Source organism: Aquarana catesbeiana, linkage group LG10 (genome assembly GCF_042186555.1).
Source record: "Aquarana catesbeiana isolate 2022-GZ linkage group LG10, ASM4218655v1, whole genome shotgun sequence".
Taxonomy (NCBI): Eukaryota; Metazoa; Chordata; class Amphibia; order Anura; family Ranidae; genus Aquarana; species Aquarana catesbeiana.
This window is the reverse complement of record NC_133333.1, coordinates 169638518-169662754: the sequence shown is the minus strand read 5'-3', so window position 1 is coordinate 169662754 and position 24237 is coordinate 169638518. Positions and strand designations below refer to the sequence as shown.

Sequence of the window (24237 nt, the reverse complement as noted above, 5' to 3'; positions counted from 1 at the left end):
GAGCCGGTTCACACACCTCCGGGGCGGCCACAGAGTGCCCAGCAGAAGAGTCCTGTGTGTCTTTGGCTCCATTTCTGGTCCAAATTCAGCCAAAAATTTAGACCTGTGAACAGGGACGCACCGGATCCCCTGCTGTGCCCCACATAGCGTGAACCCAGCCTTAACATATTTTTACTAGTCTTTTCTGGTTTCATTTTTTGCAGGAACAACAGACAGTGACTTTTGGACTGAAAGGTACTTATAGATATTTTATATGATGTTTGAAGAAAGAAAAGGAGGTATGAGGCACACAAGATTTTAAAAGACTTCTCCCAATACATTTGCCTCTTTTTTCATCCCTGGACATTTGCAGGTAAACCTAGCAAAATAACTTCCAAGGAGCAAAATGTAGGGGGAGCTTAGAGAAGTCACAAGACTCCCTGCAACATGAAATCATCTCCCATTTTACTTGTTTGATGGACTGCTCAGTTAAAAAGAAGCACTGCACTTAAAGTATAACCAAAGGCAAAACCTTTTTTTTTAGTTTTGGATAGAGTGGAGATGGATTAGAACCCTTGTCAGTTTTTATTGTGGTCTGTGCCCCTGTTAAGGAGATTCACCCTATTTGTCATGTTTACCATTATCATTGAAGGTGAAATGAAAAGAAAACCCCAAATTTGGGTTGTCCCTAGAAAATAGAGGGGAAGTCTTCCAATGGAGACACTAGTTCTGGTGACCTGGGGTTCCCCAAGAGATTCCCTTATTTTGCAGGGATTTTAATTTATTTATTTATATATATATATATATATATATATATATATATATTAAATATAAAGCTAACAGTGGTAATAACCCTCCCTTACTCTATCCAAAATGAAAAATTAAAAAAACTTTTTCCTATAGTTCTACTTTAAAGCTGATAGCATATTTCCTCCCATTAAAATAAAAAGGCATTATTTAATGCCAAGGGCAAGTATGATACTTACATACAGCTCTGGTTGGATGCCAATTTCCAGTACATTCAAGTATTATGCGTAAAATGTGTCAAAACACACCCGTCCTACGGGTACCGTATATAGAACTATTAGCATTACTGGCCAATTCCGTCTCTGTTGCTGCAGCACCCTAAAGCCTAGTACACACGATGAGATTATCGGATGAATGATCGTCCCTTTATTTTTTTTATTGCATGTTAGTCTCCATATCAAAAATGAATAGGTTACTAAAGTATGAGAATTCTCTTACAACAGAATGGAAAATCATAAATGACGTAAGGTACTGTATTATATTTCTGGACAAAAACTGCACTGATGAAACTAAATTCGTACGAGAAAAATGTTTGTGTTTATCCCTTCGGATAATTTGGGACGAAAGTGGTGTACTAATCATAAGATTATCGTACGATCACTTCGAAAGCGGTATTTTTTGTACGGTGTTCTGATCGTGTGTACTAGGCTTAAAGATCATATGCAAAGTCTGATGTTTGAAAAAGTCAATATTTGCATATGGCTAGGCTACCCCTCCACCTCCCCCATATAACAGTGCTCAGCCCAGAGGTCACATGGGCACAAAGTAATAAAAATGCAGATATGGGGGGGTGTAAAGAAATAGACACTTTACATGGGACTTAAAAAAAAAATGTCATGTTCCTGGGAGTACTAGCAAGAGGTTCTGTTTTAGACAAACTTTAAAAAATATTTATTTTAGGCTGTAACATATACATAGCTTACTGGAGTTGGGGCTGTACACTGTATACCCGGAATGTAACAGCAAGTGAACAAAGTCGCCATACATCGAAGTGTGTTTTCAGCCTTCACCATTTTTAAAATCAAGGGTAGAACAACTTATAAATAGCTAATATTGAGGAGACGTAGGTAGAACCTCAGCATCCCTCATGGTAAATCAAGGAGGTTATGCTGGGAGTAGAGTTCCTGAGTAAAGTCATAGACATTAGAGACATATGGCATAGCTTCTCCAAGCATGTCCACCACCTCTTCTGTAGTCCCAACATTCATTATTTCGAAGAATGTGTTCCGAGTTGGAAGGATCAAGAAGGCTACATTTGCGGTTTTACGTATGAGCCAAGGGTGATGGTTGGCCAAAGAGTCATTGTAGGCCTCTGCGCACAGGGTGGAGGTCTTGCTGTCTTCCGTGCTGGTTCTTAGCTTCTCCAAAAAGAGTTGGAGCCAGCGCAGGGCCCGGTGTAGTCGCAGGATGGTGCGACAGCCTGATTCTGGGTGACTGCCACGTTTATTTAGATCCACCAGGTTAGAGCTGAGCTCATATTCCACCATGGACTGAAGGGTGCGGTAACGCTCTCTGTGTTCCCCGCTCAGATAGTTTTCCATTATCTGGATTTTGCTTACGGCATCTTTGGACACAAATGAAAACACAGTTCCCAGACTGTTCATAAACCTGATTTTAAGAAAAAAAAATAATATGATAGGATATCTTGATATAAAAAGGAAAACAAAACAATAACCAACACTATGTACATTTTCAGGTTTAATGAAAGAACAATATTTTGTGACTTCACTAAAAACTGTTCTTACCCGTGAGCTTATGCTGTCAAGTTTTTTAAAATTCCAATAATTTCCAAGCTGTTGTGGCTGTAATGAGGGGGTCTAGATGTTGCAGTTTGTTTTTTTATGGTTCCATTTACACTTATGCGACTTTGGACACTAAAGGTGCTTGACAATTCACACCTCATGTTTTTCAATGACAACCATTCAAATATGTGCGATTTAACCACTTAACCACTTGGCACTTAAACCCCCTTAATAACCAGACCAATTTTCAGCTTTCGGTGCTCTCACATTTTGAATAATTATTCAGTCATGCAACACTGTACCTATATGAAATTTTTGTCCTTTTTTTCCACACAAATAGAGCTTTCTTTTGGTGGTATTTAATCACCGCTGGGTGCTTTATTTTTTGAACTATAAAAGAAAAAAAGACCGAAAATTCTGTAAAAAAATGCATTTTTCTTTGTTTCTGTTATAACATTTTGCAAATTAGTCATTTTTCTTCATATATTTTGGCCAAAATTTATACCGCTACATATCTTTGGTAAAAATAACCCAAATTGGTGTATATTATTTGGTCTTTGTGAAAGTTATAGAGTCCAAAAGCTATGGTGCCAATCTCTGAAAATTGATCACACCTGAAGTACTGACGGCCTATCTAAATTTTTGAGACCCCAACATGCCAGAAAAGTACAAATCCCCCCCAAATGACCCCTTTTTGGAAAGAAGACATTCCAAGCTATTTAGAAAGATGCATGGTGAGTTTTTTGAAGTTGTCATTTTTTCCCACAATTCTTTGCAAAATCAACATATTTTTTTTTTTTCCACAAAATTGTCATATTAGCCACTTCAGCCCCGGAAGGTTTTACCCCCTTCCTGACCAGAGCACTTTTTACAATTCGGCACTGCGTCGCTTTAACTGCTAATTGCGCGGTCATGCAATGCTGTACCCAAACGAAATTTGCGTCCTTTTCTTCCCACAAATAGAGCTTTCTTTTGATGGTATTTGATCACCTCTGCCGTTTTTATTTTTTGCGCTATACACGGAAAAAGACCGAAAATTTTGAAAAAAAATGATATTTTCTACTTTTTGTTCTAAAAAAAATCCAATAAACTCAATTTTAGTCATACATTTAGGCCAAAATGTATTCGGCCACATGTCTTTGGTAGAAAAAATGTCAATAAGTGTATATTTATTGGTTTGCGCAAAAGTTATAGCGCCTACAAACTAGGGTACATTTTCTGGAATTTACACAGCCTTTAATTTATGACTGCCTATGTCGTTTCTTGAGGTGCTAAAATGGCAGGGCAGTACAAAACCCCCACAAATGACCCCATTTTGGAAAGTAGACACCCCAAGGAATTTGCTGAGAGGCATGTTGAGCCCATTGAATATTCATTTTTTTTGTCCCAAGTGATTGAATAATGACAAAAAAAAAAAAAAAAAATTACAAAAAGTTGTCACTAAATGATATATTGCTCACACAGGCCATGGGCATATGTGGAATTGCACCCCAAAATACATTTAGCTGCTTCTCCTGAGTACGGGGATACCACATGTGTGGGACTTTTTGGGAGCCTAGCCGCGTACGGGACCCCGAAAACCAATCACTGCCTTCAGGATTTCTAAGGGCGTACATTTTTGATTTTACTCCTCACTACCTATCACAGTTTTGAAGGCCATAAAATGCCCAGATGGCATAAAACCCCCCCAAATGACCCCATTTTGGAAAGTAGACACCCCAAGCTATTTGCTTTGAGGCATGTTGAGTCCATGGAATGTTTTATATTTTGACACAAGTTGCGGGAGAATGTGACATTTTTTTTTTTTTTTTTGCACAAAGTTGTCACTAAATGATATATTGCTCACACAGGCCATGGGCATATGTGGAATTGCACCCCAAAATACATTTAGCTGCTTCTCCTGAGTATGGGGATACCACATGTGTGGGACTTTTTGGGAGCCTAACCGCGTACGGGGCCCCGAAAACCAATCACTGCCTTCAGGATTTCTAAGGGCGTACATTTTTGATTTTACTCCTCACTACCTATCACAGTTTCGGAGGCCATGGAATGCCCAGGTGGCACAAACCCCCCCCAAATGACCCCATTTTGGAAAGTAGACACCCCAAGCTATTTGCTGAGAGGCATGGTGAGTATTTTGCAGCTCTCATTTGTTTTTGAAAATAAAGAAAGGCGAGAAAAAAAAATTTTTTTTTTCTTTTTTCAATTTTCAAAACTTTGTGACAAAAAGTGAGGTCTGCAAAATACTCACTATACTCACTCACTATACCTCTCTACTTTCCAAAATGGGGTCATTTGGGGTTTTTTTTGCCACCTGGGCATTCCATGGCCTCCGAAACTGTGATAGGCAGTGAAGAGTGAAATCAAAAATTTACGGCCTTAGAAAGCCTGAAGGCGGTTCTTGGTTTTCGGGGTCCCGTACGCGGCTAGGCTCCCAAAAAGTCTCACACATGTGGTATCCCCGTACTCAGGAGAAGCAACAGAATGTATTTTGGAGTGTAATTTCACATATTCCCATGGCATGTTTGAGCAATATATCATTTAGTGACAACTTTGCGCAAAAAAAAATAAAAAAAATAAAAAATTGTCTCTTTCCCGCAACTTGTGTCACAATATAAAATATTCCATGGACTCGACATGCCTCTCAGCAAATAGCTTGGGGTGTCTACTTTCCAAAATGGGGTCATTTGGGGGGGTTTTGAACTGTCCTGGCATTTTATGCACAACATCTAGAAGCTTATGTCACACATCACCAACTCTTCTAACCACTTGAAGACAAAGCCCTTTCTGACACTTTTTGATTACATAAAAAAATATTTTTTTTTTGCAAGAAAATTACTTTGAACCCCCAAACATTATATATTTTTTTAAAGCAAATGCCCTACAGATTAAAATGGTGGGTGTTTCATTTTTTTTTTTTCACACCGTATTTGCGCAGCGATTTTTCAAACGCATTTTTTGGGGAAAAAACACACTTTTTTAAATTTTAATGCACTAAAACACACTATATTGCCCAAATGTTTGATGAAATAAAAAAGATGATCTTAGGCTGAGTACATGGATACCAAACATGACATGCTTTAAAATTGCGCACAAACGTGCAGTGGCGACAAACTAAATACATTTTTAAAAGCCTTTAAAAGCCTTACCACTTTAGATTTACAGAGGAGGTCTACTGCTAAAATTACTGCCCTCGATCTGACGTTCGCGGTGATACCTCACATGCATGGTGCAATTGCTGTTTACATTTGACGCCAGACCGACGCTTGCGTTCGCCTTAGCGCGAGAGCAGGGGGGACAGGGGTGCTTTTTTTTTTTTTTTTTTTTTTTTTCTTTATTATTATTATTTTTTTATCTTATTTTTAAACTGTTCCTTTCATTTTTTTTTTTTTAAATCATTTTTATTGTTATCTCAGGGAATGTAAATATCCCCTATCATAGCAATAGGTAGTGACAGGTACTCTTTTTTGCAAAAATTGGGGTCTATTAGACCCTAGATTTCTCCTCTGCCCTCAAAGCATCTGACCACACCAAAATCGGTGTGATAAAATGCTTTCCCAATTTCCCAATGGCGCTATTTACATCCGGCGAAATCTAAGTCATAAAATGCTCGTAGCTTCCGGTTTCTTAGGCCATAGAGATGTTTGGAGCCACTCTGGTCTCTGATCAGCTCTATGGTCAGCTGGCTGAATCACCGGCTGCATTCTCAGGTTCCCTGTTGAGACAGGAGAGCCAGAGAAAAACACGGAAGACGTTGGGGGGGGGGGGGGCATTCCCTCCCACTGCTTGTAAAAGCAGTCTAGAGGCTAATTAGCTGCTAGGATTGCTTTTACATGAAAGCCGATCGCTGGCTGAAAAGAATGATACCAAGATGATACCTAAACCTGCAGGCATCATTCTGGTATAACCACTCAAATTCGTGAATGGCGTACCTGAAGACAAAAAAATGGTTAACAATAAAGCACAGTAAACGGTAAGGTATAAAAAATTGCATATCTGAAAAGCAAACATGATAAAACATAATAACAATAAAACATTGCAGAATAGAATACAGTAAAAAAGAGCAGAACAATAGAGAGAGAATAGAGAGAGAGAGAGAACAATAAAACGACAACTATTTTTTTTTTATTTTATATTTTTGTATGTGTTTTTTTTTTTTTTTTTTTTACACTTTTTTTTGTAACTAACTTTTATAACTGTAACTGGTTCCAGGTTCGGGTCTCTCAAAATGCGATGGCATCTTGGGAGACCCTGTGAAAGTGTGCCTAGTCTGTGCAATGCTGTACCCTACGCTAATACTCAACTAGTGAATGGTAGCGTTCAAAACATTCACCAATGCAAAGACCAGGATTGTCAGGACAGGAGGGACAATAATAGCGGGTGTCACGCCTATATCCGCGCTTGCTGCAGACACGACATCTTTTTTGGGGGTTCGTTGGGTAGGGGTACTTGGGAGGACATAAAGAAAATGCCTCTCATGCAGCTGACTGCATTTGGTTGGGGATGTGAATGGGGGAAGTACGGGCGCTGCAGAAGCGGTGGGTTCCCAATTAGGATTGGCGAATGCAGCAGGAAGGGCACTATGGGCACGACGGGCCTGTGTTTGTCTTTTTGGTGGCAGCGGGACACTACTTGTGCTTGCCACCTCACCAGCTTGAACTGCACTTATGTGACTCGCCACGTCACCAAGTGTTACTGCAGTGCTGGTTTGACTACGACCGGGGTGTACTAGGCCGCTGGTGCTTGCCAGTTCACCAAAACGCTACAAAAAAAACTGTTAGCGATCGCAGGGATCAGGCCTGACTCTGCGAACGCTGCAGTTATGCGTTTAGTGTTTTGTAAGTGTCAGTGATCGATCGATACTGCACTTGGGTGGGCTGGGCTGGGCCGGGCGGAGGGGCAAAACGCAGGTGCTAGCAGGTATCTGGGCTGATCCCGCTAACACTGCGTTTTGTGGGAACCCTAAACTGCTGGGGACGCTAGTATAGATCTGATCAGATCAGATATTGATCCGATCAGATACTATACCACTAAGGGAGGTGTATGCTGCGTGCGTGGGTGTTAGCGGTACTGGCGATAACCTGACGCTGCCTGGGGCTGGTGCTTGCCAGTTCACCAAAACGCTACCAAAACAACTGTTAGCGATCGCAGGGATCAGGCCTGACTCTGTGAACGCTGCAGTTATGCGTTTAGTGTTTTGTAAGTGACAGTGATCGATCGATACTGCACTTGGGTGGGCTGGGCAGAGGGGAAAAACGCAGGTGCTAGCGGGTATCTGGGCTGATCCCGCTAACACTGCGTTTTTGGGAACCCTAAACTGCTGGGGACACTAGTATAGATCGGATCAGATATTGATCCGTACAGATACTATACCACTAAGGGAGGCGTATGCTGCGTGCGTGGGTGTTAGCGGTACTGGCGCTAATCTGACGCTGCCTGGGGCGACGCACATCACCGCCGGGCGATCAGGGGGCTAAACCTTTATTCGGTAATAAACGGTGGGTGCCCTGACACTATAAAAAATAAACAAACTAACCAGCGTCACCCGAAACAGTTATACGGTGATCAGTGGTGAAAGGGTTAACTAGGGGGCAATCAAGGGGTTAAAACATTTATTAGATAGTATATGGGGGTCCCTGTCACTATAAAACGCTGACGGCGAACCTAAATATTTACCTCCCTAACTAGTGTCACCAGCGACACTAATACAGCGATCAGAAAAATGATCGCTTAGTGACACTGGTGACAGGGGGTGATCAAGGGGTTAAAACTTTGTTAGGGGGGTATCCTAGACCTAAAGGGGGGTAATACTCACTGCCCTAACACTGTAACTGTCACAAACTGACACCATGCAGTAATCAGAAAAAAAAAAAATACTGCTTGCTGTCAGTTTGTGACAAGGGGGGGGGGGGTGATTGGGGGGGGATCGGGGGTGTAAAGTATGCCTGGCATGTTCTACTGTGTGTGTGTGTGTTGTGCACTTACATGTCTTCTCTCCTCGGCGCTGGGACGGAAACTGCCAAGCCGAGGAGAGATGACATCACATTCTCTGCCTGTGTGAAACTATACACAGGCAGGGGAGGATTCCGATTGGCTGGGAGCGATCGCGGGGGGGGGGGGGCCACGATCGGATGGTCTCCCCCTTGCCTCCCGACGCTCCCAGTCAAATGCCGACCGCCGCTGGCACCGGGGGGGGGGTCCGATCGGACCCCCCGCCCGCGGGAGGCAGATCACGTATGGGTACGTGATTCTGCCTGCCCGTGCCATTCTGCCGCCGTATATGTGCGTTAGGCGGTCGGCAAGTGGTTAGCAGGTTATTTCTCACACACGGCATTTGCATACCACAAATTACACCCCAAAACACATTCTGCTATTACTCCCGAGTATGGCGATACCACATGTGTGAGACTTTTACACAGCATGGCCACATACAGAGGCCCAACATGCACGGAGCACTCAGGCCAATTCTGACATTTCTCTCCTACATGTAAAAAATCATCATTTATTTGCTAGAAAATTACATAGAACCCCAAAACATTATATATGTTTTTTTTTTTTTTTTAGCAAAGACCCTAGAGAATACAATGGCGGTTGTTGCAACTTTTGATCTCGCACGGTATTTGCGCAGCAATTTTTCGAATGCGTTTTTTTTTGGAAAAAAAAAACAGTTTTGTGCTTTAAAAACAAAAAGAAAAAAACAGTAAACAAAGTTAGCCCAATGTTTTTGCATAATGTGAAAGATGAGGTTATGCCGAGTAAATAGATACCTAACATGTCACCCTTCAAAATTGCACACGCTCGTGGAATGGCGCCAAACTTCGCTACTTAAAAATCCCCATTGACGACGCTTTAACATTTTTTACTGGTTACATGTTTTGAGTTACTTTTTTTTTTTTTGAGTAATTTTTTTTTTTTTTTTTTATTGTTCATTTTACTTTATTGATTTTAGTTTGACACTTTTTTCCAAAAAAAATTTTTTTGATCACTTTTTTCCTATTACAAGGAATGTAAACATCCCTTGTAATAGGAATATGGCATGACAGGTCCTCTTTACAGTGAGATATGGGGTCAATAAGACCCCACATCTCACCTCTAGGCTGGGAAGCCTGAAATAAAAAAAAAATTAAAAAAAAAACAATCCTGGCTTTGATCGTAGCGGTGAGTCGGTAGAAGCACCTGAGGGTAGTGGGAAGGGTGGGGGGACGTCCCCTCTCGCCTCCCGTAAGAACGATCAAGCAGCGGAACAGCCACTATGATTGTTCTGATGGTGTAGGGAATCGCCGGCTGAAAAAGCTGATATCTGAATGATGCCTGTAGCTGCACCCATCATTCAAATATCCCCGCACAAAGTCAAGGATGTCGTATGACGGCCGGCGGGCGGGAAGTGGTAAAAAAAGCATTTTTTTTAACACAAAGTTGTCCATTCATACAATATTTCTAACACATAGCATGTACATACCAAAAATGACACCCCAAAATAGATTCTCCTACTCCTGAGTACGGCGATATCACAAGTGTGAGACTTCCACAGCCTGGCCCCATACAGAGGCCGAGTATGGCTGAGCATGGCAGAGTATGGCAGGGTATTACAGAGTATGGTGGGGTATTGCAGGGCATTGCTGAGCATGGAGGGATGGCTGAGCATGGATGGATGGATCGATCCATGGATGTGACTGTATTTGTCACAGAGCAGTGCTGTGGGCACTACACATCCAGCCCACAGCGCTGCTGCCATCCAATCCCTCCCCTTCTGTACCGATCGGTACAGAGAGGGGAGAGAGGAACAGGCGTAATGACATGACACCGGTTTGTTTACATGTGATCGCTCTATCATTTGACGGAGCGATCACATGGTAAACGCCCGCGATCAGCAGGCGTTTACCATGATCCTTGATGCACAGGGTCCAGGTCACGGATGTTCTCGGGTCATTTGGCTATGGGCCGGTTGGTAACTGGTTCAAGTCACAGCAGCATTAAAAAGGTTCCTGCACTACTTTGTTCTGACTTTCATGCAATTTGAGTGCCATAGACTGCAACGGACACCCTCAAAAGTCGCACCTGCCTGTTATACATGCAACAGTTGTCCATTATCATTGGTCAAAGCCAAAGTCGCACTCATCCAAAGTTGCACTCCAAAGTCACACAACTGAGACTTACAAGTGTGAATGGGGCCTTAGGGACATGCATGGCTTCTCTAAGCATTTCCAACACATCTTCTGTAGTCACGCAATTCTTCTAATAATGTCTTGCAAGCTGAAGAGCCAGGAAGGCAACAGATGAAAGGAAACAGGAACTGAGAATGTGTAGGCTGCCATTGCTGACCTCTCCTGCAATTGCTATTCACCTGGCTGTCACGCTGATCCAAATGCTTCAATATGCAGTCAAGTTGTGCCTTAACTCTGTCTTTTCTATTGCTCAGCATAGTTGTTCAGGGTCAGGTACTCACTAAAAAGTTACAGATACCCAGGCACCTAGTATTCTTATTAGCAGGTCAGTAATGGCAACCCCCATTGTCTCAGAATAGGTTTATTTCAATTTATAATTAATAAGAATGCTCACTTAAAAAATGTGAAGGTTTAGTTGATTATCAAGTTGTATGCAAAGGAAATAAACTGGAATGCGCTTTCCACACAATTGGATAAAGTGAATTTTAAATGAACTTTCTCAATTCCTTTAGTAAATCTGCCTCAGTGTTACTGAAGGCCTCGGCTTCACCAACCAGAGATGGACCCACTACAAGGAGGCCCAAAGTCATCACAGGAGGATGAAGCCTTTTATATGGTGCAGACACACACTGGGAATCTTTAGCTGTCTTAAGCAGTATAGATATATACAACGTGTATGTCTAATAGTTTAGATCACGACAGTGTGACTTCACATGAGGGACAGAGCTATGATCTCCATAGAGGAGATCTCAAGGCATGAAAAATACAAAATAGCAGCAAATGATTCAACCCACCAGCATCTACCCAAAACTGATATAAGCTGTAAATGGACTGACCCATATAAAAAATATTTTTTAATTGGGCAAAAATGTAGTAAAAGCAAATGTTCAATGCAGATATTTGATTCTCACAATATGGTGGTTCAATTAAAATAGAAGAATGTGTGTCTGTAGTGGTCATATACCATACCAACAGATCAACATTACAGATTGCATTTTTCTTGCAGCAGATCACCAAAAAATAAACATTTTATAAATATATATACAGTTGCAATAAAAAGTATGTGAACCCTTTTGGAATGGATTTCTGAACAAACTGGTCATAAAATGTGATCTGAAGTCACAACAATAGACAACCACAGTCTGCTTAAACTAATAACACACAAAGAATTAAATGTTACCATGTTTTTATTGAACGCACCATGTAAACATTCACAGTGCAGGTGGAAAAAGTATGCGAACCCTTGGATTTAATAACTGGTTGATCCTCCTTTGGCAGCAATAACTTCAACCAAACGTTTCCTGTAGTTGCAGATCAGACATGCACAACGGTCAGGAGTAATTCTTGACCATTCCTCTTTACAGAACTGTTTCAGTTCAACAATATTCTTGGGATGTCTGGTGTGAATCGCTTTCTTGAAGTCATGCCACAGCATCTCAATCGGGTTGAGGTCAGGGCTCTGACTGGGCGACTCCAGAAGGCGTATTTTCTTCTGTTTAAGCCATTCTGTTATTGATTTACTTCTATGCTTTGGGTCATTGTCCTGTTGCAACACCCATCTTCTGTTGAGCTTCAGCTGGTGGACAGATGGCCTTAAGTTCTCCTGCAAAATGTCTTGATAAACTTGGGAATTCATTTTTCCTTCGATGATAGCAATCCAGGCCCTGACGCAGCAAAGCAGCCCAAAACCATGATGCCCCCACCACCATACTTCACAGCTGGGATGAAGTTTTGATGTTGGTGAGCTGTGCCTCTTTTTCTTCACACATAGTGTTGTGTGTTTCTTCCAAACAACTCAACTTTGGTTTCATCTGTCCACAGAATATTTTGCCAGTACTGCTGTGGAACAGCCAGGTGCTCTTGTGCAAACTGTAAACATGCAGCAATGTTTTCTTTTGGACAGCAGTGGCTTCCTCTGTGGTATCCTCCCATGAAATCCATTCTTGTTTAGTGTTTTACGTATCGTAGATTCGCCAACAGGGATGTTAGCATATGCTAGAGACTTTTGTAAGTCTTTAGCTGACACTCTTGGATTCTTCTTCACCTCATTGAGCAGTCTGCGCTGTGCTCTTGCAGTCATCTTTACAGGACGCCCACTCCTAGGGAGAGTAGCAGCAGCGCTGAACTTTCTCCATTTGTAGACAATTTGTCTTACCATGGACTGATGAACAGCAAGGCTTTTGGAGATACTTTTATAACCTCAGCTTTATGCAAGTCAACAATTCTTAATCGTAAGTCTTCTGAGAGCTCTTTTGTGTGAGGCATCATTCACACCAGGCAATGCTTCTTGTGAAAAGCAAACCCAAAACTGGTGTGTGTTTTTTATAGGGCAGGGCAGCTGCAACCAACACCTCTAATCTCATTGATTGGACTCCAGTTGGCTGACACCTCACTCCAATTAGCTCTTGGAGATCTCATTAGTCTAGGGTTCACATACTTTTTCCACCTGCACTGTGAATGTTTACATGGTGTGTTCAATAAAAACATGGTAACATTTCATTCTTTGTGTGTTATTAGTTTAAGCAGACTGTGATGTCTATTGTTGTGACTTAGATGAAGATCAGATCACATTTTATGATGAATTTGTGCAGAAATCCATATCATTCCAAAATGGGTTCACATACTTTTTATTGCAACTGTATGTATATATTATATATATTTATATTATATAATAATGTGGTTGCTTTTACTTTTAATCAACCTCACCATTCCTCAAGTATGGGTCCCCCAAAAAACCAAAACAAACATAGTACAGGGAGGGGGTGCTGGACTGAAGTTACAGTTAGCAGAAATGTTGGTTGAAGCCCTACCCTTCAGTTTTCATCTTATTTTCCTCATCTGTTGTGGTGGGTGGGGGAAGCCATAACATACAATATTATGTACAATAGCCAAAAGGAAGAAGCAGATATAACCTTGGCATTTAGATGTTCCCAGGTGGTGTCTGAACGTTAGTTGGACAAACCACAGGTAAGTCCAGGCAGTCTATAAAATCCATGTGAAGCTCACAAAAAAAAACAGATTCTCACCTCACCAATCCCTTCCATCCATTCACATAATGTTCTACTAGGACATCTTGATCATCATCCACTAAGCAGGATTTAAAGCTGACCAGGACCTCTCGCAGTGAGAACTTCTCCTCTGTGCTGGACATGGTAAATTGATCTTACTATAAATGTTCCTCAGTTGACCTGTATAAAAGGAAAAACAAATGCTAAATTTTGTAAAACAGAAGAGATTTAACATAAGCTTAAATCAAAGGCCAACTTCAAGCTAGATTTTTTTCCCAGGCTCCAGGGAAAAAAAAAAAAAAAAAAAAAACACCTCCTTCAATACAGTATCCGCCGTAGTACCCCTATTCCACCACAAGATATCTTATGGATTGAATGATGCCGAGCATCACTTAACCCAAAAGACTGGTGACAATACTATGAATTCAGGACGTTATGGGACCACTCACTGCCGTGAGAAGACCGAATCAGAAGACTCAGTGCCCCAAGTGACTATAATAAATATATATATATATATGCAAATTAAAAGTGCAGCGCCTCGAAAACATATGAAACAAAATACATGTAAGTGAATAATACATTAAAATCCAGGTAACCGAATTGAAATCCCGGTGAAATGTCCAAGATAATGAGAAAGGCAAAGTAATAACATCAGTGTTGGTATCACAATTCTTCTCAGGAGTGCTTCAGTGATCTCCCACCACCAATATGTGAAATGCACACTCAACTAAGCGAGTAGCTGCTGTTACTAGGGATGCACCAATACCATTTTTTTTTTTTTTAACACCCGAGTACCGATAATTTTTTTCAAGTACTCGCCGATACCTATTGCCTAGGAAAAGCAGGTATAGGGGTGGGTTTGGAGCTGGGGGGGGGTATAGGGTTAAATGAGGGCAGGGTAGTTGAGGGTGGGGTGAAATAGGGATTGTGGGGTGGTAGCATTGGGATGGAAAAGGCTGCGAATACTGAGGGGAAGGGGAAGAAGATGGGTAGGGTCATTGGGAGGTATGAGGGCAGAGGTGACAGCTGTGGAGGGCAGGAGGACACAACACAGGGAGGGCACAGTACAGGGTGTGTAGGAGGCAGGGTGGATTTGATTTAAATTACTAGTAAAATGGCTTAAATTCAATCATATCAAATCATTTTTAAAGAGCAACTGTCATCACTGTCCCGCAGCAGCTTCTCCGCCTCCTCCTCTGACCCGCTGTTGACTCACCGACAGTCCCATTCACTTTAATGGGACGGCTGGTGATGCGGCAGTGACACAACAAGTTGAGGGACGTGGCGGCAAGCAGGTGAGTGGATGCCCGCTAACAGGCGCTGCCATGATGGATCTGAAATGACAGGTGCTCTTTAAAATGTAAAGTTTTTTTCTTGCTGGTAGTTAGAATCTTTAATATTTGCAAACAAAATGAAGGTTTCCTATTTAGAATAATAAGCTGTCAGGTTAGTAAAACAGCGGTATCAGAACCGATTTTAGGTTAATCACACATAGTTGGAGAACTACTTAAATTCTTTTATTTAATTAAAACAATATCATTTGTCAGTGCACGTTGTTATCTCAGCTTGCAGAGTTTGGATTCATTGAATGAGTTTACCAAAAATTTAAATATTGCAGAATATACAGCCTCATGCTATATAACGAAGCTCCATTTCATACTGAACAAAATGTTAAATAAAGAAAAAAATCTGATTAAAAAAAAAAATGTAAAAATTTCTTTTTAAAAAAATCAGCGATTTTTATCCACCCTGATAGGAGGGCACAGTACCAGTATCACTTCTGGCAATGCAGTAGGCAAAGCAACCAGTAGCTAGCTATACACTATGCACAGTGTAGCTGTAAGGGAATGGGATGGGGAGCCACGTGCGGATGGGAGACTGCCAGCAAGTGTTAGGCTTTATGTACACGGAACGTTGTTCAACCTCTCCTGAACGATTTAACTTGACAGCTAGAAACCGGCGTCTAAAAACATCCGTTTAGCTGTGTTTATGTGCCGCATTTAGTCACGTTTGCGTCTAGCAGAGTTTGTAAAAGAAAAAGAAAAAACATTTTTTTTTTTTTTGTTAAAATCAGAAACGCCTGTAAACAAAACCCTGGCAAACGCGAGTTACTGCGTTTAGACGCTGTAACAGGCATTTGGAGTTTTAAATGCCTCTGAACATCCGTCTGAACCCATTTTTTTTTTTTTTTTTTTTTTTTTTGCGTTCCAAAAAAAGCTTCTAAACTCAACTGCCTAGAAAAGACTATAAACGACCCTGTGTAATGTACTGATAAGATATAACAGAGGAGAGTACAGGGTGTAAAAATGTGGAGAGGGTGTAAAAACCTTCTCTTCTCACAGACACGTGTTATGTCAACAGTGTCTTAGGCGTTTTGTTCAAAAGTTCAGTAGCCAGGCTGTCTTAAAACAAAGTGTGAGTTTATTTGGTCACACTTGGCAACAACTTGAAAATATATACAAAGTTAAATTCTTCTTACAGCTTGATGTAGTAAAACAAAAATAATAGGAACAAAATCTTGTATCAAGAGAGTTCAAGAGATGTTTTCAGCTCCGTTTGTGCTTTTCTATGTCAGAGAGATGTCCGCTCTAGCAGCTGTTTGTGAGGTAGGCTGTATTTAGGCCTAATGTCTTCTTCAGTGTAAGGATGCGTGTGTCCTTCTTTGTATATGTGAAAAAGTAGTGAAGTCCTTCTGTGTGTGAGTAAAGGACATGTGTTGTGTGTGTTGTGTAGTGAAGTGTGTGCGTGTGTCGTGCGTGCGTCCTGAAGTGAAGTGTCACTCTGTTTTTATACTATTTCAAATCTACCAGTCAGCAGACTAAAGCCATAGCCATATACGGCTAGAACTAAATATGAAATGATCATATTCGTGATTATTCTAAATATTCTCTTTGCCAACAGCTGACACGTCTCTTAAACCTCTTTGATTGTCAGTAACACACAACAGATTCTTATAAAAAACTAAAGGTGAATGACCTTTCCAAATGGCCGAATTCTTGTAATGGATATTCTTTAAGCTACAGAAATGCAATTCTGTACCAAACCTTACAAATGCATATTAAACTATAATTGGATACATATAAACATATATTACTTCACACAAACTCAATCTAGCTAACTAATTAAATAACTATATCAAATAACTAACTATATTATAGATAATATATGTTTTTACTTTTAAAAAGATCTTTACAATAAAGTCTATGACAGATATACTGAGTATATTCTTATCTGTGAAACCACTGACCTACTGACCTCTAGCCATTAACTTTGCACATGCAGAACAACTGGTACAAAAAAATGACACGCACACAACCTAGCTATTTCAAGATTTGTCTTATGCTGAGCTGAGTGAGCTTTTTCAAAGTCAAAGCTTAAAAGGGACCCAGACTGCATAAATACAGATCTTGATTATAAAGCCGAATTAATATAATTATTCTACAATTCCCCCTGAATATAATTTATTATATTAACTAAGTCATGCGCACTCCATTTATGGCCCTTTCATACACATTTTGAATCAGTTGCTCCAGATGTACCACAGCCAATCACAGGATCAGATAAGCCAGAAGTAATTTTCCGACTAAAAATACCTGTCATAATTTTTTCACCTTTTTTCATCTCTTTCTTAATCAATTTGTAAAATCATTTCATTCTAACCATAATACAGATTTGCAATAAAATACATAATATCATGATAATAAATATAATAACTATAGGATGCAATAAACAAAACATTATAATTCCAATGTACCTTAAAAATAACAAAATAATCTTTCCAATTGGCATCCCAGTTGACATCTCTGTTTGCATCCCTGGTACCTTAAGATCTATAATTCTTAACCATAACTTTAGCTACTGGAATAAATTACTAAACATACTCATAAGAAGTAGAAATCTCATTCAAGACATCATTTCTATTTCAATTTAGCAAAGGCCTAGCCATAATTTGTGAACAAACTTCTGAAATACCTGTACCTGTTGTTTGCAAAGTTTGCAACCACACTTCTTTCTATACAACAGATTATATAAAAATAATGGAGTATGCTGATCTCAAAAGACATCCTGTCATTAACTCAAAAAGTTAACAAACCTAATGTTTAAAAAAATAATAAAGTTTTTAAACTAAGACTATAACAGGTAAATAAGTCACCCAATCTTTACCTTATTCTTGAATCATCTTACCCTATTTAGACTTTATAATACTATTCATACGTTCTACAATACCTGAGTATTTAAGATGATAAGAAACAAAAACTTTACTAAATACCTAAAATTGCATACATATGCTGCAAAATTTTAAATCATAATCTGATTCCATGGTTTGAAATCCAACCCCAATGGAATATGACATAAGTTCACAACAACTTAGCTTTTGTTAAAAATATTATTTTTTCTAGAATAACCTCAATTAATTTATCAAAAAGAAACATTAACTAAAAAAAAACAAATCCTAATATCCTCCTTTAGTAGGTGGAAAAAACTAATATAATCAATCTATATAGATTTGCCAAATTCCTCAATACTTTGTAGTATCAGGTTACTCTTTCCTATTGGATTGCTCTATAAACAAATAAAACACTATTCAGAAGTTTGATGACAAAGTGTTCTAAAATGAGTAGTTCAGAATTTCTTTCATTAGCTTAAACAAAAAAATCAATCAATCAGTCAGTCAGGTACCTGGATATGCAAAAAGAAATATTTTCATTTAAAAATAACTCTATCCATTATTGTTGGAATCAATTATTTTTTTTTTTTTACAATAAATTTTATCTCCATAATCAATCTGTACTGACTCTAAGACAAAATTTCATAGTCCCCCTCTTTATCCTGTGACTAATATTAAATCTTGTAAAAGAATAATCTTACCAGATTATTGTATTTTTTTCCTTTACACTGACAATTTAGGTTGGGCTTTCCCAAATATTCTATTTCTGAAAGAAATGTGATCATGTTGAAATTTCTTTTCAGAACTAAAAACATCCCTCTCATACAGTATGATTGAATGAACCACACATGCCTGACACTCTGACTGCTAAACAAACACATGGCAGTCTTAAGTTCAGCTTTTAATGCAGACACCTACAGAAAGTTTAATATTGTCATTCCATTGTGCCAATATATTTAGCGCTATTTATACAAACACAGGAAATTCTTTCCCAATAAATGTCCACTAAAAGTCGAAAAAGTGACTTTTTCATGATTAACTTACACAATTGTGGCTCTATCCCTCATATTGCATCTATATAATCCTCATGTATTTTTAAATACCACCACAACTGATCTTTTTAACATCCAATTGCCACTAGACAAAGCTGTATGTATTGACACCTCCTGTTTTCCTTGTAATAACACCTTTAGTGTAACGTAAGATGCTTTTCAAAACAAATGGTGCAAAACCCACAATGTCTCAGATCTGTAGCATTGGACAATGCACTCCTAACACATTTTTTCTTCAAATTATTGTATATAAGTTATAATTTGTTATTAAAAAATATTTGCCCTACATTAAGCCTATATAATTCATTAAAATTCACTCAGACAAATTCTTTGTCTGCAAAAATCTCAATGAACTCTTAAGAAAAGTTATTAAGGCTTCAAAAAATCTTATTTTTAAAAACAATTACTTTAGTAGGTAATAATACCTTTTAAAAATTTATTTTTTCTCATCCATGAACCCTCTTCCAGATATTTGGAAGACTTTGATCCACAGAAGTGTAAACTGTCATGGCATGACGACTAGTCTGTGTAACTTGATCTGCATTTCTCTGTTGGTAATAGGCTCCTCGTATGTCACAAACTCTTCAGAGAATGATCTGTTACAGTCAGTCTTAGCTATCATGCTTTGTATACAATACACTGTACAATTCGGTAACAATCTAGTTTTTCGTTTTTAAAATGTTTAACCTTTTTACCACTTTTTAAACATATTTTGTTTGTACATCTGCCAAAAATCATGTACACTACGTTATATGACTTTCCTGATTATAGTAATGACAAAAAAATTGTTTAGAGGACCATCTCGTGAAACTCACAGATTGGGTCCTACCCAAAAAACTGCGATTGGCCATATCCCCGAGAAAACTCCTCCCTCAATCAAAGTCCTTACTTTTACCAGAAATACTCATTTACAAAGACTTTTAACAATTGCTATTTTTACAATTTTTTAGATTGAACAAAACTTTCATATTTTAATATTTTCTCTGGGTAGTTTTAAATAAATTAGAACAATCTACTACTTTTAATTTAATAACCAAATCTAAGTTTGTAATTTTTGTATAAATTGTTCAATCCTTAACTTATTATTTCTTACAACCAAATCTGTAGGATTTTTGTAAGACACTAAACACCATGTTATTTTCCATAATCTCAATTTCATACAGTTCTTTCCACAATATTAATCAATACTTTTTTCCCTGAAAACTTTTTCTTCTGCCCCACATATATGTGTTTTAAAATGACCACGTGTAATAACACACATTTCCTGTTGTTCAGGGCTAAAATATTCATAAACATTTACAAGCAGCATTAAACTTAGTTTCCTTATTAAATAACTTCTTTACACTCTGGAATTAATTAATTACCTTACTACTGCATGTATTCCTGTATTCCATATATATGGAATGTATCAATTTCCCGATGGTACAGGAAAATACTTCTGAACCTTGAGATGTTAACCATCCCATGTTACCCTATTATATAAACAAACACACTCACCCCTTGTTAGTATGATAGTCCTGTGCGCACTTAAAAAAAAACAAGAGATGAATAATGTCCTTTAAATTTGTTGTTCGTTGCCTTTTCTTTAGTTTGTTGCTTTTTCTTTCTTTCGTTGCTTCTTCTTTCCTTTGTTGCCTTTTCTTGGAAGAATCATTTTCTTGTAGCTTTTTGCCTTGTTCCTTGTATTGTGTGCTGTAGTGTGCTTTAGTGTTCTTGCCTGTTGATTTTTCTTTGCCTGTTTCTTGGACTTTCCATCTTTAAACATTAAAATCCGACTTTCATCTTAGCTTACCAAATAGTACATACATTACATACATCTGCCTGTTGTACCTCAATGGTAGCTTTTTCAAATAACGTGAAGTCTCAGTTCTTAGGAACTAACCTTAGCAGAAATCTTCACGTACGTAACGTTACGTTTTCACAAAGTCTTGGATTTCCAACCATAGCTTGAAGCATACCGTCCAAATGGCCTTGTCAATCAACTTCATAGGCTGGGTCTTCCTTTTTTTTTTTTTCTTCAAAGTTACAAACTTTGGCTAGAGGTGAGAAAACAGACATAGAAAAACTCACCCTCGACTTTACTGAAATGTTGTCCACATCTGACGCAAACGCCTCCTTCTAGGTTCTTTACTTAGTTTCTTCTTGGAGCTTGTTGTTCCTCCATATTTGATTATCAGATGCCATATCTTATTTAGAAGAATTTCTCGTCTTTAGCTGGCTCAGTTCCTTGAACCTTTCGTCCTCATCTGATGGAACACAAACGCCGCTTTCTAGGTTCTTTGATCGTTTTTTCCCGAGACTTGATCAATCATGAAAATGTGTGAGTCTCCCCCCTTTGTCAAGGAGCAGGGAAAAAAACTGGACTGGCTGGCAATCGCCAATGTAAAAATGTGGAGAGGGTGTAAAAACCTTCTCTTCTCACAGACACGTGTTATGTCAACAGTGTCTTAGGCGTTTTGTTCAAAAGTTCAGTAGCCAGGCTGTCTTAAAACAAAGTGTGAGTTTATTTGGTCACACTTGGCAACAACTTGAAAATATATACAAAGTTAAATTCTTCTTACAGCTTGATGTAGTAAAACAAAAATAATAGGAACAAAATCTTGTATCAAGAGAGTTCAAGAGATGTTTTCAGCTCCGTTTGTGCTTTTCTATGTCAGAGAGATGTCCGCTCTAGCAGCTGTTTGTGAGGTAGGCTGTATTTAGGCCTAATGTCTTCTTCAGTGTAAGGATGCGTGTGTCCTTCTTTGTATATGTGAAAAAGTAGTGAAGTCCTTCTGTGTGTGAGTAAAGGACATGTGTTGTGTGTGTTGTGTAGTGAAGTGTGTGCGTGTGTCGTGCGTGCGTCCTGAAGTGAAGTGTCACTCTGTTTTTATACTATTTCAAATCTACCAGTCAGCAGACTAAAGCCATAGCCATATACGGCTAGAACTAAATATGAAATGATCATATTCGTGATTATTCTAAATATTCTCTTTGCCAACAGCTGACACGTCTCTTAAACCTCTTTGATTGTCAGTAACACACAACAGATTCTTATAAAAAACTAAAGGTGAATGACCTTTCCAAATGGCCGAATTCTTGTAATGGATATTCTTTAAGCTACAGAAATGCAATTCTGTACCAAACCTTACAAATGCATATTAAACTATAATTGGATACATATAAACATATATTACTTCACACAAACTCAATCTAGCTAACTAATTAAATAACTATATCAAATAACTAACTATATTATAGATAATATATGTTTTTACTTTTAAAAAGATCTTTACAATAAAGTCTATGACAGATATACTGAGTATATTCTTATCTGTGAAACCACTGACCTACTGACCTCTAGCCATTAACTTTGCACATGCAGAACAACTGGTACAAAAAAATGACACGCACACAACCTAGCTATTTCAAGATTTGTCTTATGCTGAGCTGAGTGAGCTTTTTCAAAGTCAAAGCTTAAAAGGGACCCAGACTGCATAAATACAGATCTTGATTATAAAGCCGAATTAATATAATTATTCTACACAGGGGCAGCTGAAAAAAATGGCCAACTGCTCCTTAACGCCCGTTTACCAACAGCAGTGTACATGAGGCCTTGGGGTGGTGGAGGACTTGGAAAGCCCACCCCTTCAATACCCCCTAGATCGGGGCATGATCGTACCTCTGCTACATGTGCTGGAGCTGTACTGCTCCGATCCCCGCTGGCTCTCCTCTCCATGCCCTGTGATTGGAGCACTACAGATCCCGCTCACATAGGCAGTGCTCAGGTTGGCCCGTGCATTAAGACTGCCCTGGGCCAGAGGAGAAAGCCGGCCTGAGAGGAGATGCTCCACTCCCAAGCTGAACTCCGGTATTGGCTTCGGGTATCGGAGCATTTTCGTGAGTACCGAAACTTGCGAAAATGCCTAGTATCGGCACCTTTACTGGTATCGGTGCAACCCTAGCTGTTACAAGCAGCATGTTGATCAAACAAGGAACATTGCAGCATAGGGACTCTCCCTTTAACCACTTACGGACCGCCTGCCGTCATTATACGTCGGTACTTTGAAAAGGGATATCGTGTTATGGCAGCAGCTAGCGCTCTGGTGCCCTCCGCTGCTGTCGGCAGCGGTGGAGGCGATCGAGTCCTGTCACGTCTGTGGTATGGAGATGAGTGATGGGAAGATGGCCCCCACCCATCTCCATACCACTGCAGAGAGGAAGCGACGTGAAAATGTTACTTCCGCCCATAGCTCTTGAAGAAACTTTTTTTTTTTTGCATTTTAATGTAACAATGAGATCTGAGGTCTTTTTGACCCCAGATCTCATATTTAAGAGGTCCTGTCATGCTTTTTTTTCTATTACAAGGGATGTTTACATTCCTTGTAATAGGAATAAAAGTGAAGCAATTTAAAAAAAAAAAAAAAAAAAAAGGAAGAAGAACAGTGTAAAAATAAAAAAGGTAAAATAAATGAGAAAAAAAAAAAATTTTAAACGCGCCTCGTCCCGCAGAGCTCGCGTGCAAAAGCGAACGCAGACGTGAGCAGCGCCCGCATATGAAAACTGTGCTCAAACCAAACATGTGAGGTATCACCGCGATCGGTAGAGCAAGAGCAATAATTTTAGCCCTAGACCTCCTCTGTATCTCAAAACATGCAACCGGTGGAATTTTTAAAATGTCCCTTATTGAGATTTTTAAGGGTAAAAGTTTGTCACCATTCCACGAGCGGGCGCAATTTTGAAGCGTGACATGATGGGTATCAATTTACTCGGCGTAAGATTATCTTTCACAATATATATATATATATATATATATATATATATATATATATATATATATATATATATATATATATATAAAACACGTTACTGTTGTCTTATTTTTTTTAAAAAGTGCACTTGTAAGACCACTGCGCAAATATGGTGTAACAGAAAGTATTGCAACGACCACCATTTTATTCTCTAGGCAAAAACACAATACTAATCCAGCGCCAATGTGTGTAAACCCAGGGACCTCAATCAAGGCATGTAGAAAATAAACAAATAATACAAATGTATACCATATACCTTATAGTCAGTCATCCATGTGACACATAACATGTACTGAGTAGATTGACAAGACTTAAAATGGGGGAGGGGGGGGGGGGGGGGTTTTGGGGAAAGGGAAAGGGAAATCAGTGCAGCTGGACTAACCGTAACTGATAGATACAGATTTAAAACAATAACCAAAGAATGTCCAGCGCTCTGAATGTCTCATAAACAGTTACCAGCAGTCCAATAATAAAGGTTAAGAGATTTAATGTTTGTGTGTGATAAAAACACTGTAATAAAAACAAT

At 39.2% G+C, this 24237-nt stretch overlaps 1 protein-coding gene across 3 annotated transcripts in view; it reads right to left on the bottom strand.

The window, feature by feature from the left end:
• Positions 1-1120: 1120 nt before the first annotated feature.
• CPTP (ceramide-1-phosphate transfer protein) overlaps positions 1121-24237 on the bottom strand; it is a 54976-nt gene continuing 31859 nt past the window's right edge. For all 3 annotated transcript variants that reach the window (XM_073602944.1, XM_073602945.1, XM_073602946.1), the window contains 2 exons: positions 13720-13881; positions 1121-2394 (listed from right to left, as the gene is read on the bottom strand). In XM_073602944.1, coding sequence (XP_073459045.1) covers positions 1872-2394; positions 13720-13844 — 648 coding nt within the window. In that variant the 5' untranslated portion in view covers positions 13845-13881 and the 3' untranslated portion in view covers positions 1121-1871. The remainder of the gene's footprint in view (positions 2395-13719; positions 13882-24237) is intronic.